Genomic DNA, 17,221 nt, shown 5'->3' on the forward strand with positions numbered 1-17,221 from the left:
CATGTGGCACAGGTAGCAACCCTGAGATCATAACCCCGAGGGCCCTCTTCTTTAACTTAACACCCAACTCCCTAAGTCACTTTGCAGGGTCTTGTCACCCTTTCTACCTATGTCATTGGTGTATTGGTGTGGACCATGACTTCTTTCTGCTCACCCTCCCACTTAGGAATGCTATGGACTCGATCTGAGATGTCCCTGACCCTGGCACCTAGGAGGTAATAGAATAAGACCATAAGATATAGGAGCAGAATTTGGACATTTGGCCCATCGATTCTGCTCCGCCATTTCATCATGGCTAATCCAAGTTCTCTCTCAGCCCCAACCTCCTGTCTTCTCCATGTATCCCTTCATACCCTGACTATGCCAAGAATATAGCACTCGCCCTACACAATGTTTGATTATAGCAATTCATTGAAAGTAAGTAAATGTCAAGGTGAAATGCAGCAGAATTACTCCAAGTGCTGCTTGGAAGCAGTGTTGAGCTTTGACATCTCACCTGCTAAGTATAGAATCACTTACCCTTGAACCTTTTATTCCTGGGAGTCCAGGAAATCCAGGGTCTCCCTGTTAACATGAACAAGATTTAAAAAGATTAAAGTTATGATGCATTCAATTTTCATAATGAGATGATTGACTATTAGAGTCTTGATTGAACCAGTCTCCTGATAATCATACCTGGACAGACTTCTGTAACTCCAAGTACCAAAGGAGGTTAGCAGGGGATAGCACTTGGATTTTTTTTTTAGCAACATGGCTCTCAATCCAATTAATTTAATACATATCACCATCTATATAATTTATCTCAATAGACTGAAGGCAACGTATGAAAATGTGGCTTTCTCACTAAAGGAGTAAATAAAAACTAACTGCTGTTCATTGATGCAGTTCTCAATGATAATTATTTTGACACTGTAACTCTTTTCCTGGCCATTGATTGTGCTCCCATGCAAGATGTCCTACCTTGGAGCCTTTTGGGCCATGTGGACCCTCGTGACCAGGATACCCCGGAACTCCAGATTGGCCCTGTATACCAGGTAATCCCCTTTCACCCTAAAGTGAAATGGAAGACATCAGTGAGACTTGAAGAAGTATCGAAGGACCTGATTTGTTAACAGTCATAAATCTAATAAATACCCTTGCCTCATGACATAAAGCAACATGCCAATCCAGATATTTATAAAGGCAATACTGGATAGAAGTAACATTCAGCAGGCTTGAATCAAGTGAGTGTACACACACACACACACACACACACACACACACACAGATATATACACACACACACACACACTTCCTAATCATCCAGTGATTAAAACAAATCAAACACCTAAGCAATATTGTGTTTTCCTATAAATCACCTGATTTTAGCCTGAACAATCTTTCTGAGACAGGATACATGAATGACACAGTCAATCACTTTACCCAAAAATGTTAATTCAGTTCAATGTAATTTTTATTTCAACGATACTTAAAATATTTCTGCGAGTAAACATAATTTTTAATCCAAGTGAAACATCCAGCAGGTTGGCTGGGAGCGTGGGGTGGGTGGCGCATGGCAGTGTAGTGGTCAGGAAAACACTTCACGATACAGGCAACCCAGGTGCAATTCCTGCCATTGCCTGTAAGGAGTTTGTACGTTCTCTCCATGACGGTGGGGGTTTCCTCCGGGTGCTCTGGTTTCCTCCCACAGTCCAAAGACATACCGGTTGGTAGGTTAATTGATCTTTGTAAATTGTCCAGTGATTAGGCTCGGATTATATTGAGGGTTTGCAGCGTGGCCAGAAGGGCCTACTCCCCAATGTATCTCAATAAAAATGAATAACTATTAATTTTTGTACAAGTTTCAGACAACAGGAACTTGAATACTGCCTTTAGACTGTACGCTCCTCTCCTAACCACGTGGCCAAGTGGTTAAGGTGGTCATCTAGTTATCTCAAGGTGGCTAGTTCGAGCCTCAGCTATGGCAGCGTGTTTGTGCCCTTGAGCAAGGCACTTAACCACACATTGCTCTAGTCTGTGTGAGGAGTGGTGCCCCACACAGACTTCCAATCTGCGCCTTGTAAGGCATGAAAATGCCCGACCCAGGTCTCTCATGGTCTGAGTCGATGTTCCCTCCCCTTCCCCCACCCCCCAAACTAGAAATTTAAGACTAACTGTGGCAATGAATATTTAACGTCCTCACAGCATCTTGGTGAATTAGATTATTCCCTAACTAATTGCCTTTTCATTCCAAATTACATTGTCAAATTGGGCCTGTTACTGTGGGGACTAACGTGGGCTAGAACCATGGAAGATCTGCAGAATAACTGTTAATTAGTCACACAGCAGTTAGTGCTGACATTTCACAGCTCCCACGATCCAAACTGCTGCTGTTGTCTGTGTGGAGTTTCTGTGTTCGCGTTATGCCCACCTGGGTTTCCGAGTCAGAATCAGAATTTCCTACAGATATATTTCTCCATTTCCTCACAGATCCCAAAGATGTGCTGGTATGTGAACTGGCTAATGCAATGGATATAATATCTACTTAAACATTTCTCTCTTCTAGTTTATATTTCTATTTTATTTGAGCTCCACTTGTTGCTAAATGAAGAAGTTTCTTTACCAACTTCTTATAGATCAGATAAAATTATGTTGGTGCTTTTTGAAATAGCCAGAATCTTTTTACCTAAAGTATGATCCATTTTTTTTTAAAAAGCGGTAATTTGGGATATCACCAAGTTTAAGAGAAACAGCTGCTGAACTTTGATCACAATTGGGAGTACTTTGACTTCATAAACTACAGACCATACTTTCAGCAATCACACACTGTCTTACCTTGCTGCCTTTTACTCCATCACAGGAACAATTTGATTTACCTTTACACGTACAGGCCTAGAAAAAGAAACAAAATATTAAACAAAGAGATTAAAATTTTAAAGAGCTGCATCACAGGGTTGTGTGGAGTTAAGCACAAGGGTTCCCATTTCCAGGCATTTGGAACCCTTCTGACCTCTAGAGGCACGGTTCGGTTTGTATGAACATCATTTCTTCTACGTAAGCTGTTTTTTTTTATATCATTTCCTGCACAGGTTAATTTGGATTTTGATTTGAAGCACATAGTGGAAAGATGACCATCTCCATCTTCTCTTTATTTGCCCTTGAAACAGCAAAATCTGTGAGTCTTAATGTTTTGGTGATATTGGTAAACAGTTAGTAGATAGATTTTGAATGAAGTATAATGCTTGTTGTTTATCATTATTAAGCTATTTTTTGCACCACGAGTTTACTCTTGTTTACATGGCAGAGTTATGGAGTGTTGTGTGTGTGCATTACCTTGGTTAAACCAGTTGTGAGAATAATCGACAGTATTAGCATATTCTGGCGTGTGGGGATTCTGTACTGAACTTTCTGCCTATTTTACTTAACTTTCTGCAGTTTCATAAATAAGATCTCATTAAAAACCCTGAAGAAAGCTTCCATCGGGTGATTTTTGAGAAGGTGTTTAACTTGCTGCATAGCTTAGTACACACGTACTGTGAGGGCAGCAGAGTGAAAAGATAAGTTGTCTTCAAAGGCATCGTTCATGGACTGGAGGTGCGTTTGAATGCCATTCATGACAATGTCCGCTTCTGATCTGAGCAATGTCGATTGCTGTGACCTGCTACTGAGGACATCAATCATGTCTTTGTGTTACTCAGACAAATGCATGATTAGCATAGCTGCAGCACGAGCCCGCGCTGGACCTGAAGTAGCAAGAATGAGGACGGCTTATGCTCACATAGACATGGAGAGAGCACGTATAGGCACGGCGAGAGCACATATAGTAATGGTGAGAGCGCGTGTAGAGGCTGCATTAAGCATGCTCAAGGAAGAGTGTGAAGCTGAGGCTGTCTTAGCAGAGGCAAAGGTGTATGAAACAGCGGCTGACTTGGGCTGTGGTGAGTCTATAACCAGAATCAAACATGTTTTGACTTCACTACAGCCAATGCAGCTTCTAAAGAATATGTCCAAACGCATTTTGCCTATAAGTGCACCAGCTCTACAAGGAGAGGCTGTCCTTACCACACAGCCAACATACCTTTCACATAGTCTAGGCATTGGTTTTCAAGGTCTACAGCAGCAAGGACCTACAACACCCACTTCTGCAGTTTCATCACAACAAAAACCTTAGTCAAGAATTGCTGCTGATACCAGTCCCATCTACACAGACTTGGGCAGACTGAACTTCCATCCATCCCAGGGCACACATTTGGCAAAACTGTCTCCACAATGTCCTCATTCAGGAGCTGCTTGTGCATTAGATTGGCTTGGTATCTTGCTCATTGAGATCGAGTCACAGTGGGATTAAAAGTGTTTGAAAACTGGTATATGCCCAACTTTGGTGTTTACCACCCCTAGAAATCTTCACAAACATGAATTGCCTTTGATTTGTGCACAGTTCAAAGGGATATCACTGAATAATGTGCTCTTGTGGGGTCCATCCCTCAACAGCCTGCTTGGGGTCCTCAGGCGCTTCAGAACTGAACCCATCGCATTGATGGCAGGTACCAAACAAATGTTCCACAGCTTCCTAATGAGAGAGGATCATCAAGACTACCTCAGATTCCTGAGGTTTCATGACCACCAACTGGACAATGAGACTCTAGATGAGAGTTCATGTATTTGGCAACTGTCCCTCACTGGCTGAGGCAAACCATGGCCTTATCGAAGGAGAAAAGGGACTCAGGACTGAAGTACATAGAAGGGCACTTCCATGTGATGATGGTCTTAAATAATTTTCTAGCGCAGAAGAAGCAGTCAGCGTGCTAAAAGCAGGGCAAGATATGTTGGCACAGTCTAATAGACTGCATTAGATCACATCCAACTGGGCTGAGGTCATGCAACGTTTCCCATCTGAAGATCTGGCCGGGGCCTACACAATCTTGATCTTGGACAGGACCTCCCTCCTATCCAGCACAGTCTGGGCCTTGGATGGAACCTCATTGCTGACACCCTTACACCCCAGGTTGCTGATACTGAAAGACCCTTTACACATTGTGGTGTGCTGTCGACTATTAACAGTCTATTTGACTCTCTTGCATTTGCTGCTCCAGTCAGTATCCAGGGACACTTTAGGTTAAGAGAGTTGACCTCGGATAATTGCAGAAGGGATGTTCCACTCTCTAAAGAGAAATATGAGCAGTGTCAGCTGTGATGATCTTCCCTCCAGGATCTTAAAGATTTGAAGATTCCAAGAACCTACACAACAACCTGGACACAGAGGTAGATTGAATTGAATTGACTTTATTACTTACATCCTTCACATACGTGAGAAGTAAAAATCTTTATGTTACGTCTCCGCCTGAATGTGCTATGTGCAAATTATAGTAATTTGTAACAAATAGTATGTACAGTGAGATATACAACAGAACAGTCAATATAGCTTAGAAATACAGTTGTGTCAGCATGAATTAATCAGTCTAATCAGTCTCATCTGGTGGAAGAAGCTGTCTCAGAGCCTGTTGGTCCTGTCAATGCTGTGGTACTGTTTCCCAGATGGTAGCAGCTGGAACAGTTTGTGGTTGGGGTAATACGGGTCCCCAATGATCCTTCGGGCCCTTTTTACACACCTGTCACTGTATTTGTCCTGAATAGCAGGAAGTTCACATCTGCAGATGTGCTGGGCTGTCCACACCACTTTCTGCAGAGTCCTGCGATTGAGGGAAGTGCAGTTCCCATACCAGGCAGTGATGCAGCCAGTCAGGATGCTCTCAATTATGCCGCTGTCGAAAGCCCTTAGGACATGGGGACTCATGTCGAATTTCTTCAACCGTCTGAGGTGAAAGAGGCGCTGTTGTGCTTTTCTCACCACACAGCCGGTATGTACAGGCCAAGTGAGATCCTCGGTGATGTGTATACTGAGGAACTTGAAACTGTTCATCCTCTTAACCCCAGATCCATTGATGTCAATAGGGGTGAACCTGTCTCTGTTCCTCCTGTAGTCCACAACCAGCTCCATTAACCAGCTATAGTTAATGAAACAAGAGGATTCCATGTTTATATACTTAATAGGTTCCACGTATCAAGACAATCAGCTTGGAAGAGCCATTGGAATTATGTTCCTACTGATCTCAACCTGGCTGATCACGTCACCTCTCTACTAGTCAGGTACTACCACGAGCAAGTACATTATCGAAGAGGACGTTCTCAAAATAAGAATGGTTAAAGACTGTAGAGTAAGACTGTTTACAAGACCAGTCTCTGAGAATATTCTTCTTTTGCCAAAGACTTAATGAAACGATTATTTCACTTTTAGTTTTAGCAGTTAAGTTTGACATCCCATGGATACCAGGCAGGCAGCATTCTGGGCCCTAGAGGTGCAGATTGCTTTTAATGCAGTTTGTTTTGTATGAAAATCACTTCCTCGACATAAGCTGTTTTTTATATCATTTTGTGTGCGAGTTAATTTGAATTTCGATTTGAAGCACACGGTGGAAAGACATCTGACTTCATCCTTTCTTTATTTGTCCTTGAAATGGCAATATCTGTGAGTCTTAAGCTTTTATTAATATTGGTAAACATTTCAAATGACATATATCATTTATCATTATTTATTGTTGTGCCCCGAGTTTACTCTTGTTTACACAGTGTAGTTGTGGAGAGTTGAGTGTGTGTATTACCTTGGTTGACACCGACTGTGAGAATAGTTGACAATATTAGCATACTCAGGCATGTGGTGAATCTGTATTGAACTTGATATGTATTTTATTAAGCTTTCTACAGTTCCACAAATAAGATCTCATTAAAAACCCATTGCGGGCGATTTTTGAGAAGATATTTAACTTGCTGCATAGCTTTGTACTGACGCTGCGAGGGCAGTAGAGAAAACAAGTGCCAAAGTTTATTATAATTAAGATTTACCACAATAAAGTTGCGCAGTTTTCTGGAGTCTGATGTCTGTTAGAATGAATGTGTGGAAAGTATTGTAAATATCTGATGACGCAAGAATTTTTCATGCGCATGCTCCATCGACTGGATTCATTGAATAAATCTATTTTCAATGCTTCTATAATAATTTGGATAATGGCAAAATATGGCTTGGCCTGTTATAACAGAATATTCTACCTAAGTGTAGTGATTTATACTTAAGTGTTGCTATATTGATCTTAGAGTAGATTAAAACTTTGGCAAAATATTGTGGGCAAAGGGTCAGTACTGTGCTGTAATGCTGTATATTCGAAGTACCAAACACACCATCCAAAGGGCACCGAGTGATTAGAAGCAGGCAATGCAGTCTCGCCTGCCTGCCTGTAAGCTTTGTTGAGACAGCATGATTGCTGCGATCAGCTTTGAAAATAATGCTGAGAAGCCTTACAAAAGGGGTAGACCACAATCAAGTATTCACAGCATTCGTGGAGTTTTACACCGGACTGCTGCCGCAAACCAACAAAATTCATGGTAGCGGGTGCGCTTTATCTTTGCCGGTGGGGGTGAGGGGGATTGCTGCTCGCTGCCACTTACGCGCGGGAGGGAGGGGAGCTGGGGGGAGGTGACTTTGGGGTTCTAACATTTAACTGTTGCTCATTCTTGGGGCACTCCTCTGTTGTCGTGGATGGTTGCGGAAGCAAAAGCATTTCAGGATGTATATTGTATACAGTTCTCTGACATTAAATTGTACCTTTGAAACCTTTGATATGTTAGTGATAATAAATCCGTTTCTGTTGTTAAAAGATTTGCATGTCATTATATGTTGTTAAAAGGTTTGCATGTCATTATATGATAACCATACCCGAGTTCCTGGTTCACCGGTGTCAGCAGCTTCATAAAAAGTTACCCATACCATGAAACCGCTCATTCCCTCCTCAGGTTATAGTACAAATGTGTGTGGTATGGACAATGCCGATTAGCATCACCGGCTATGTGCTCGTAGGAGATAGCATCGCCCGATACTATCTTCACTCCCTGGAATTTCTGTTAATGCTCGACTGTAAGTGCATCAAGGCAAAATCAGAAGAAAAGCCATACCCGGAATTTACCACAATGGTGATTTGAGAAACAGTTCTTGTGTTAGTCAGCATGACATTTCAGTCTGCTAGAAAACAAGTTTTGCCAATGTTTGAGTAATGAAGGTGATGCGCTGGTTTCTTTGTTTAAACCAGGGGTTCCCAACCTTTTTTATGCCATGGACCAATAGCATTAAGCAAGGGTTCCATGGATCCCTGGTTTAAACAGTAAACAATATTACATCAAACATACTGAGTTCAGTCAAAGTTATTCTGCAATGGATCAGTGCACAGTGTGCAGTCCAGGAACCATCAACTGCTGAAAGGCAACATATAGGTGTAAAAAGCACTGGATGGGATCACCAATACCTGACTTCATTGCCCAGGCCATTTTGCAAAGGCTACAAAAGATAGCCCTTCCAGTCCTTCAACCCAAACGCCAGGTACGATACGGGAATGATACCTTTGTCATATACAAACAAAATGAAATAGAGGCTAACTTTATCCAAGGCAACAACATATCCAGCGACATTGTTTACAGTGGAAAGAGAAAGTAGCAACTGACTCACATTCCTGCATGTACTTGTCACGAGAAGGGCAGACAGTACATTGGAGACATCCGCCTACTGGAGGGGTACACACATGGACCAAATATTGAACTACCATATCAACCACCCAGCCTGCCACGCAAAAAGCTGCATTTGCACCTTGTTTAAGAGAGCACAGCCACACTGCAGCACCAGTGAACATCGGGCCAGGGAAGAGAAGCACTTATTCAAGGTGCTCTAGGACGATGGCTACCCATGGAATTTCATCAGAAGATGCCCACTAAGGAGAGATAGTCATGCAGGCCTTACTCAACACATATTGAAATGTGCAACCTTGCCCTGCATCAAGAGTATATCAGAAATGACAGCTCGGCATCACAATCGCTTCCAAACCAACGGTGACTTTAAGGAAGCTCGTCTCAGGAACCAAGGTACCAGTAAAGACACCTGACAAAAGCAATGTGGTGTACAGGAGCACCTGTGGAGTCTGCAACAAGAACCACGTTGGCTCGACAGCATGTAATCTGGGGGGAGTAGAAGATGGCGGCGCGGCCACTCCAAAATGATATCGTATTTGTGAAGTAGGTACCGTGCACAATCCTGATTTGATGGAGATAGCTGTGAGAAGCACGGAGGAACACATGGAGAAACTTCTGAAATGCCCCATTCGCTGCCGCTCTACTGTGCGATTGAGAATCTCTGGAGGGGAAGGCCCCAAATCCTCGGCTTTGCCTATTGCCTGTTGCCGGGGCCGGGGTCGAAGCGCTCCAGTTCATGACAAGTGCAGTTTTGCCAAATGAAAGCTGAAGTCAAAGTTACCCAGGGAGCTTGTATTGAGTGATAGACTACCATGTCGCATTCCCACATTAATGGAAGAAGGAAATAATCCTCCAGCCTCAGGTATTCCAAAGCATCACACGGCCAATGAATCAGTAATACATCTCCATTAAATACATCTTTTAATTCAGGAGCAGGAAGACTCACAAAATGCTGAATTAATCTGGTAATATTGGTTGAGGGAAAAGCTCCTTGTTCCTTTTTCATCTCCCAACAGACCCGAGTTTAATATTTGAGTGCAGAGCGATACCTCCACCCTCATTGTTGCAATGGCCACCCTTCATTCCAGAGAGAACACTTCTATAGGATTTGAATCCTTCCGTCCAGGAACTATGGACGCTTCTGGGAAATAAAGGTGGAATTAATTCAACCTTCTTTCAAAATGGTGCACTGCCACAAACAGAATGTGGTGTACGTTAATGCACAAGAATCAGGACTTGCATAATGCACGTTTGGACTGTCTACTGTGTTCCAGTAGCTCACAGGTGAAAGAAGGGTTGAAGATGACAGGTTTGAGTTCAGGTTTATAGTGACGGGCATACATACCCAGGATATAAGTGCCATGAAAATTAGCATCAGCATGGTACATTACAAACCTGGCAGACATAAAACACATAAACATAAATTAATACAAAATTAATCATGTGCACAACCAGATAATTAACAAATGGCATAATTGCTGAGAAAAATAAAGTCCAAGGTACAACTAGGATTTTTCAGTTCAAGAATCTGATGGTAGTGGGGATGAGGGTGATGTTGAATATTTAGGTACGGGCCTACAGGCTCCTCTACCTCCTTCCTAATGGCAGCAGTGAGGAGAGGGCATGGCCCAGTTGTTAGGGGTCCTTTGCGATTGATGTTGCCTTTCTAGGAATTCACTGCTTGTAGATGTCCTTGCTGGTAGGGAGAGCTGTATCTGTGATAGTATTCTCTGAGTCCACCACACTCTGTGGCCCCTTGTGCTTCTGTGCACTGAGTTTCCAGTCCAGGCTGTGATGCAACCAGTCGGAATGCTTTTGACTGTACAGTACATCTGTATAGCAATGACGTGCCAATCTCCTTAAACCTCTAAGAAAGTTAAAAAGCTGGCACACATTTCTTAAGTGTTGCGCCTAAGACAGATCCTCCAAAACGTTGGCACCTGGGAACTTAGAACGGCTCTCCCCTTCCAACGCAGACCCTTCAATGAGGACTAGTACAAGTTCTCTTGACTTCCATTCCTCGTCCACAGTTAGCTCCTTGATTTAAGTGATGATGAAAGTAGGGCTGTTGTTACAACACCACCCAGCCAGCTAACCTACATTATTTCTGTATGCCTCTTTCTCGCCATCCGCGATTCTGTCACCAATAGTGGTGTCATCGGCCAATTTGTTACAGCTGTGCTAAGCCGCATAGTCATCAGTATAGAGAGAGAAGAGCAGGTGCTGAGCACACAGCAGTGAGGTGTGCCTGCGCTGATGGTCAGTGATAAGGAGATGGGGGCTTCCAATACATACTGATTGTGGACTTCTAAAGATAAAGATTAGATATGTTGTCACATGTACATTGAAATATTGAAACGTTCAAAGAAATGCAGCATTTTGCATCAAAGACCAACACAGTCCATGTGAGGATTGCGCTGGGGGAAACCTGCACGTGTCGTCACGCTTCCAGCACCAACGTCGCACGCCCACCATGCTTTCATCCTAACTCTAACCATACATTCCTCGAATGCGGGAGAGAACTGAAGCTCTCGGAGGTACGCTCAGAGGAACGTACAGTCTCTGTAAGAATGTACAAACCCCTTACCGAGAGCGGTGGGAACCGGTGATCGCCGGAGCTGTAAAGTGGTTGTGCTTACCACTATGCCACTGTGCCACCCAGTAAGGAAGTTAACCATCCAGCTGCCCTCCTGAAGACTCCAGTCATACTTAGTGTATCAACCCCTTCAATCCATGGGGAAAGTGAAATGCAATGTTGGACAAGGGTCCTGTATTTGGGATGCAGAAGCACAAAGATTTTGTGTTGTGTGGGCTATCTTTGTTGCTGCTCCTTGTGTATCAGAAACATGCTGCCCTGTCCCTCATTCTGTTCTCAGTGTGCAGGACTTTGGTGGTGAATGCAATGGAGTGTTAGGCTGTCAGTACTGGGGAAGGTAGGGGGTGGCCTTTGGGAGAAAGGGGTACAGCACTGAACATGTAGAAACTCATTTTCATCTTTAACGTGACAGAGAGACGTTGTGGCTTCAGGACCTTAAACAATCATGAGTGTTGGGGGATACTTCTGCAGAGGTTAACTATAATCAGTTCATTGTCACTTAATACTGGAAAGTGTTTACAAATTTTCATTTTGTGGTTCCCTTTCACAACGTAATTCATGGTGTAATTTTCATGAGTTTCAATCGATGGAACTAAAGACATTTAGCAATATGTTAAATATTTAGACCCATAAGACATAGGATCAGAATTAGGCCAATTTGCCCATTAGGTCTGCTCTGACATTCTATCACAGCTGATTTATTATCACTCTCAATCCCATTCTTGTGCTTTCTCAACATAACCTTTGTTGTGCCTGTTCATGAAGAACCTGACAACCTCTGCTTTAAATATACCCAATGACTTGGCCTCCATAGCTGTCCGTGACAACGAATTCCACAGATTCACCACCCTCTGGTCATAGACTCCCCCACTATTGAAAACATCTTCTCTACATCCGCTCTATCTAAACTTTTCAATAATTGTGAGGTTTCAATGAGATCACCCCTCAATCTTCTAAACTCCAGCGAGTCCAGGTCTTGAGCCATCAAATGTTCCTCATATTTTAACCCTTTCATTCCCAGAATCGTTCTCGTATGATATGCTAGATAAATATTTAATCACCTGATATGACATGCTCTTACTGTGAATTTTAGCCACATGATAATTCATGGACTAAACAATTTTTGCTTCCTGATTTTTTTTAACCTAATTTTACTTTTTAATTAATGGGTGGGTGCTGAATGAGCTTCCATCTGAGCACCCCAGAATTTTCCATTTAATTCCTTTCATGCTAAACTATTTAGCCTGTTACCCAGTAACAAAGAAACCCAATAAAGCTGGCTTAATCAAGTTTATTCTTTTGTTGAAGCGAGAAAAGATGATTCAACAAAGAAGACTTTATCATGTATTTTTCAGTATAAATGTATCAATTAGACCAAATAACAACACACAACCCTCAATCACAACGTTCTCACTAGATAAAGAGAACTGTTATCTGAAAAGTTTTGTTATCATCTTTCCAACAATTTTTGGAAGCATCTAATTACATTAGATCATATTTGACACTGATTAAATAGAGGAAATGTCTTGTTTATGTCCCAGCAACATGCCCTAACTTCACACAGAGGAGATGTCCCATTTCAGATTACACAAAGCAGTTGCAATGATGGACAAGTTTCAAAAGTATTACAAAGCAGTGAGTTTGCCGAGTCCACGCCTCCTGTGATACCGAGTACTACTGCCATGCATTCAACTGTGCACATGAAATGCAGCTACAAGGGTTACAGGAAGGGGAATTCCAATCCCTGTATGCCTCCATCCTCCATCAGGAAGGCCTTAAAGCTCTCTGCTCCACTCTAGACAACAGACCCAGCCTGTTCCCCTCCATCACCACTCTCTTCTATCTGATGGTACTGGCCCTTACTCTTACTTTCAATAATTTCTCCTTCGGCTCCTCCCACTTCCATCCAACAAAAGGTGTAGCCATGGGCACTCGCACGGGTCCCAGCTATCCAGCTATGCTTGCCTTTTTTCAGCTATGGGGAACAGTCTATGTTCCAAGCATACTCCGGTATCACTCCCCAACTTCTCCTACACTACATTGATGGCTGCATTGGTGCTGCTTCCTGCATCCATGCTGAGCTCGTCAACTTCATCAACTTTGCCTCCAAATTCCACCCTGCCCTCAAATTTACCTGGTCCCTTTCCGACACCTCCCTCCCCTTTCTTGATCTTTCTTTCTCTGTCTCTGGAGACAGTTTATCTACTGATATCTTTTATAAACTCCCTGATTCCCACAGCTACCCGGATTGTGTCTCTTGTGTCAATTGCAAAAATGCCATTCCTTTCTCTCAGTTCCTCTGGCTCTGCCATATCTGCTCTGAGGACGAGGCTTTTCATTCCAGAACTAGTGAGATTCCACCTTCTTCAAAGAAAGGGGCTTTCCTTCCTCCACTATCAACATTGCTCTCACTCGCAACCCTTCCATTTCATACACATCTGCTCTCACCCCATCCTCACACCACTCCACCAGGGATAGAGTTCCTCTTGTTTAAACATACCACCCCACCAGCCTCCACATCCAGCACATAATTCTCCATAACCTCCGCCATCTCCGTCTCCCACTGATCCCACTACCAAGCACATCTTTCCTTCCCCCCAACTTTCTGCTTTCCGCGGGGATCGTTCCCTACCAGACTCCCTTGTCCATTCATCCCTCCCCACTGATCTCCCTCCTGGAACTTATCCTTGCCACTGGACCCAAGGGCCACACCTGCCCCTGCACCTCCTCCCTCACTACCATTCAGGGCCCCAAATAGTCCTTCCAGGTGAGGTGACACTTCACCTGTGAGTCTGTTGGGGTCATCTACTGCATCCAGTGCTCCTGGTGCTGCCTCCTGTATATCGATGAGACCTGACGTAGATTGGGAGACTACTTTGCCGAGCACTTATGCTAGGAAAGGCAGGATCTCCCAGTGGCCAGCCATTTCAATTCTACTTCCCTTTCCCATTCTGATACGTCAGTCCAAGGCCTCCTCTACTGTTGCAATGAGGCCACACTCAGGTTGGAGCACAACACCTTATACTCCATCTGGGTAGCCTCCAACCTGATGGCATGAATATCAATTTCTTGAACTTCCAGTAATTGCCCCCTCCCACTATTCCCCATTCCCGTTTCCCTTTCTCAGCTTATCTTCTTATCTGCCCATCACCTCCCTCTGGTGCTCCTCCCTCTTCCCTTTCTTCCATGGTCTTCTGCCCTTCCCTATTAGATTTCCCCTCATGCAGGCCTTTATCTCTTTCACCAACCATCTTTCCAGCTCTTGTCTTCATCCCCTCCCCCTCCCAGTTTCACCTATCACCTACCACCTGTACTTCTTCTTCCCCTCCCCCCAACCTTCTCAGCTTTTTTCCCAGTCCTGCTAGAACTTCTCGGCCTGAAATGTCGACTGTTTATTCTTTTCCATAGATGTTGCCTGGCCTGCTGGGTTCCTCTAGCATTCTGTGCGTGTTGCTTGGATTTCCAGTGTCTGCAGATTTTCTTGTGTTTCCACTTCTATTCTTGTCACATTCGATGATACTCGAGAATTTCTCTTCTCAGACTTGCCAACAGTGTGATGGTGATGTATTTTCACCTCTGGACATTGCAGGCATCTTTAAAGTGCCAGCTGGCATTCTGCCACTGTCCTGGGGATTGAGCACCCTTTCTGGAGTGCTCTTGCACACAGTCAGTGTTTATAGAATCCTGATGCATCGGGCCTTTCTTCCAGCACAGAAGATTATGAAGTAATTCAAACTTGTATCAATGTCTTCATGTTTCATATTCCAGAGGCACAATGAGTGTACTGTTCCCCTGCACCCTCTCCCCCACATGTCTATCTTTCTGTAATGTACTTTTCTATCTGCTGGTTGGAGACTGAGTTATCTCTTGGTCATATGAGATATATAGCTCCAGGTGTTGGATCTGCTCTGTGGAATTATCAGATGTACTAGGGCTTTTGCATCTCTGCTAGTCTGCAAATAACTGAAAATCTTCAAACTGTGTCAAACTCTTTGATCTGATTGTCATCCTGCAGATGCCATGATTAAAGAGATACTAATGCAGATCAGATAACCCACCTGAGCTTTTTCAATAGTTATTTCTTCTGTATGTTTTGTTGTCCTCCCCTCATCCTGCACAACCTGCCACTGCCAACCCTCTGCATACTTTCTCGTTTCTAGCTGGTTGTCATTGGATTGTTATCCATGAGCTTGAACAGCAGGTGAATGAGCTGCAGGTTCCCTCATCTCATTTTGTGCTGGTGTTTGAATCAGCGTCAGGTTTAATGTCACTGGCGTAGGTTGTAAACCTCGCAGCAGCAGAACAATGCAATCATGATAATAGAGAGAAAAAGAAAACTGTAAGTATAAACATATTAAATAGTTAAATAGTAGTACAAAAAATAGGAAATAAAGAAATAGTTAGGTAGTGTCGAAGAGTTCAATGTCGAAGAGGGGAAGAAGCTGTTTCTGAATCATTGAGTGTGTGTCGTCAGACTTCTGTACCTCCTTCCTGATGCAGCCAGTTAGAATGCTCTCCATAGTACACATGTAGAAATTTGCAAGTGCTTCGCCATGTTGTGTAAACACTGTTCTACAGGGGACTAAGATAGGTGCTGGAGTACTAAGGTCTTGTCTGCTCAAAACTAACGTCACTGTTGGAAATGATAAGATTCTGACATGGCGCCTAACTTTCGTGGTTTTATTAACCAGCATTTCTTGGTTTCCATAACATCATAAAACACAGAAGCACAACTGGGCCATTCATCAGGCCTACTCTGCCATTCCATCACGCAGATGTATTATCTATTATCTTTCTCAAGCCCGTTTCCTGCCTTCTCCTTGTAACCTTTAACACCCTTACAAGTCAAGAACCTATCGACCTCTGCTTTAAGTATCTCCAATTACTTGGCCTTCACAACCCTCTGTAGCAATGAACTTCAGAGAATCACCACCCTCTAGCTAAAGACATTCCTCCTCATCTTTATTATAAAGAGATGTCCTTGTATTCTGAGGCTGTGGCCTCTGATCCTAAACTCTCCCACTATTGAAAACATCCTCTGCCAATCCACTCTCTATAGGCCTTTAAATATTCAATAGATTTCAATGAGATCCCCCCTCAATCTTCTTGCAAGTACAGGCCTAGAGTCATCAAACGATTCTATGTTAACCCTTTCATTCCCAGGATCACTCTCATGAACCTCCTCTGAACCTTCTCCAATGCCAGCACAGGCTTTCTTAGATAAGAGGCCCAAATCTGTTCAAGTAGTCCAAGTGTGGTCTGACCAATGCCTTACAGTATTACTTCCTTGCTTTTATATTCTAGTTCTCTCAGAATGAATGCTAACAGTGTATTTGCCTTCTTTCCTTCTGACTCAGCCTGCAAGTTAATCTTTAGGGAATCCTGCACGAGGACTCCCAAATGCCTTTGCATTTCTGATTTCTGAATTTTCTCCCTCTTTAGAAAATAGCTTACGCCTTTATTCCTTCTACCACAGTGCATGACCATACACTTTCCTACGATTAGTAAGGCTAGTGGTAAGTTGGCACATAATACAAGAGGATTTGGGTAGAATCGGGATGTCTTGCTCCGGTTATATTCAGTCCTGGCGACACACAGCATTTGGAATACTGTCTGGTTTCCTGCCCATGGAAAGTTATCCTTGTAATAAAGTCAGTAAAACCCAAGATTTAGTCCTGAGATGAGGGGCATAAGGAGGAAAAGTGAGGATGTCACACGAGAAGAGATTAAGCAGACTTTGCCTATACTGACTTGAGTTTAGAAAGAAGAGAGGAGTTTTCATTGTAATAAACTCTTCTGGACTCAACAGAATGGATGCAGAATTGATGATTCCTCCACAAGGGTATCCAGAACTAGAGGCCATAACAGGAGATGTTCCATTGGGAATGACATAAGGGATTTCTGCAACCAGATGGCAGTGAAGTTTTGGAATACTCTGTCCAAGAGGAATGGGGAGGCTCACTTGTGGAGAGATACAGAACAGGCAACAGCATGGATTAGCTGAACAATCCACTTCTGTGCTGCAAATATCATGCCAACAGGTTTTTGTTTGATGTTAATATTATACTGTGTGGTCAA

The 17,221-nt window shown here is 43.2% G+C and overlaps 1 protein-coding gene across 1 annotated transcript in view; it reads right to left on the reverse strand.

Moving 5' to 3' along the window:
- Positions 1–17,221, reverse strand: part of LOC134345208 (collagen alpha-5(IV) chain-like) — a 205,084-nt gene that overhangs the window by 135,267 nt on the left and 52,596 nt on the right. Inside the window, exons 2-4 of the mRNA XM_063045494.1 lie at positions 2,815–2,871; positions 961–1,050; positions 520–564 (exon numbers count right to left, since the gene is read on the reverse strand). Coding sequence (XP_062901564.1) covers positions 520–564; positions 961–1,050; positions 2,815–2,871 — 192 coding nt within the window. The remainder of the gene's footprint in view (positions 1–519; positions 565–960; positions 1,051–2,814; positions 2,872–17,221) is intronic.

This window comes from Mobula hypostoma, chromosome 4, assembly GCF_963921235.1.
Source record: "Mobula hypostoma chromosome 4, sMobHyp1.1, whole genome shotgun sequence".
Taxonomy (NCBI): domain Eukaryota; kingdom Metazoa; phylum Chordata; class Chondrichthyes; order Myliobatiformes; family Myliobatidae; genus Mobula; species Mobula hypostoma.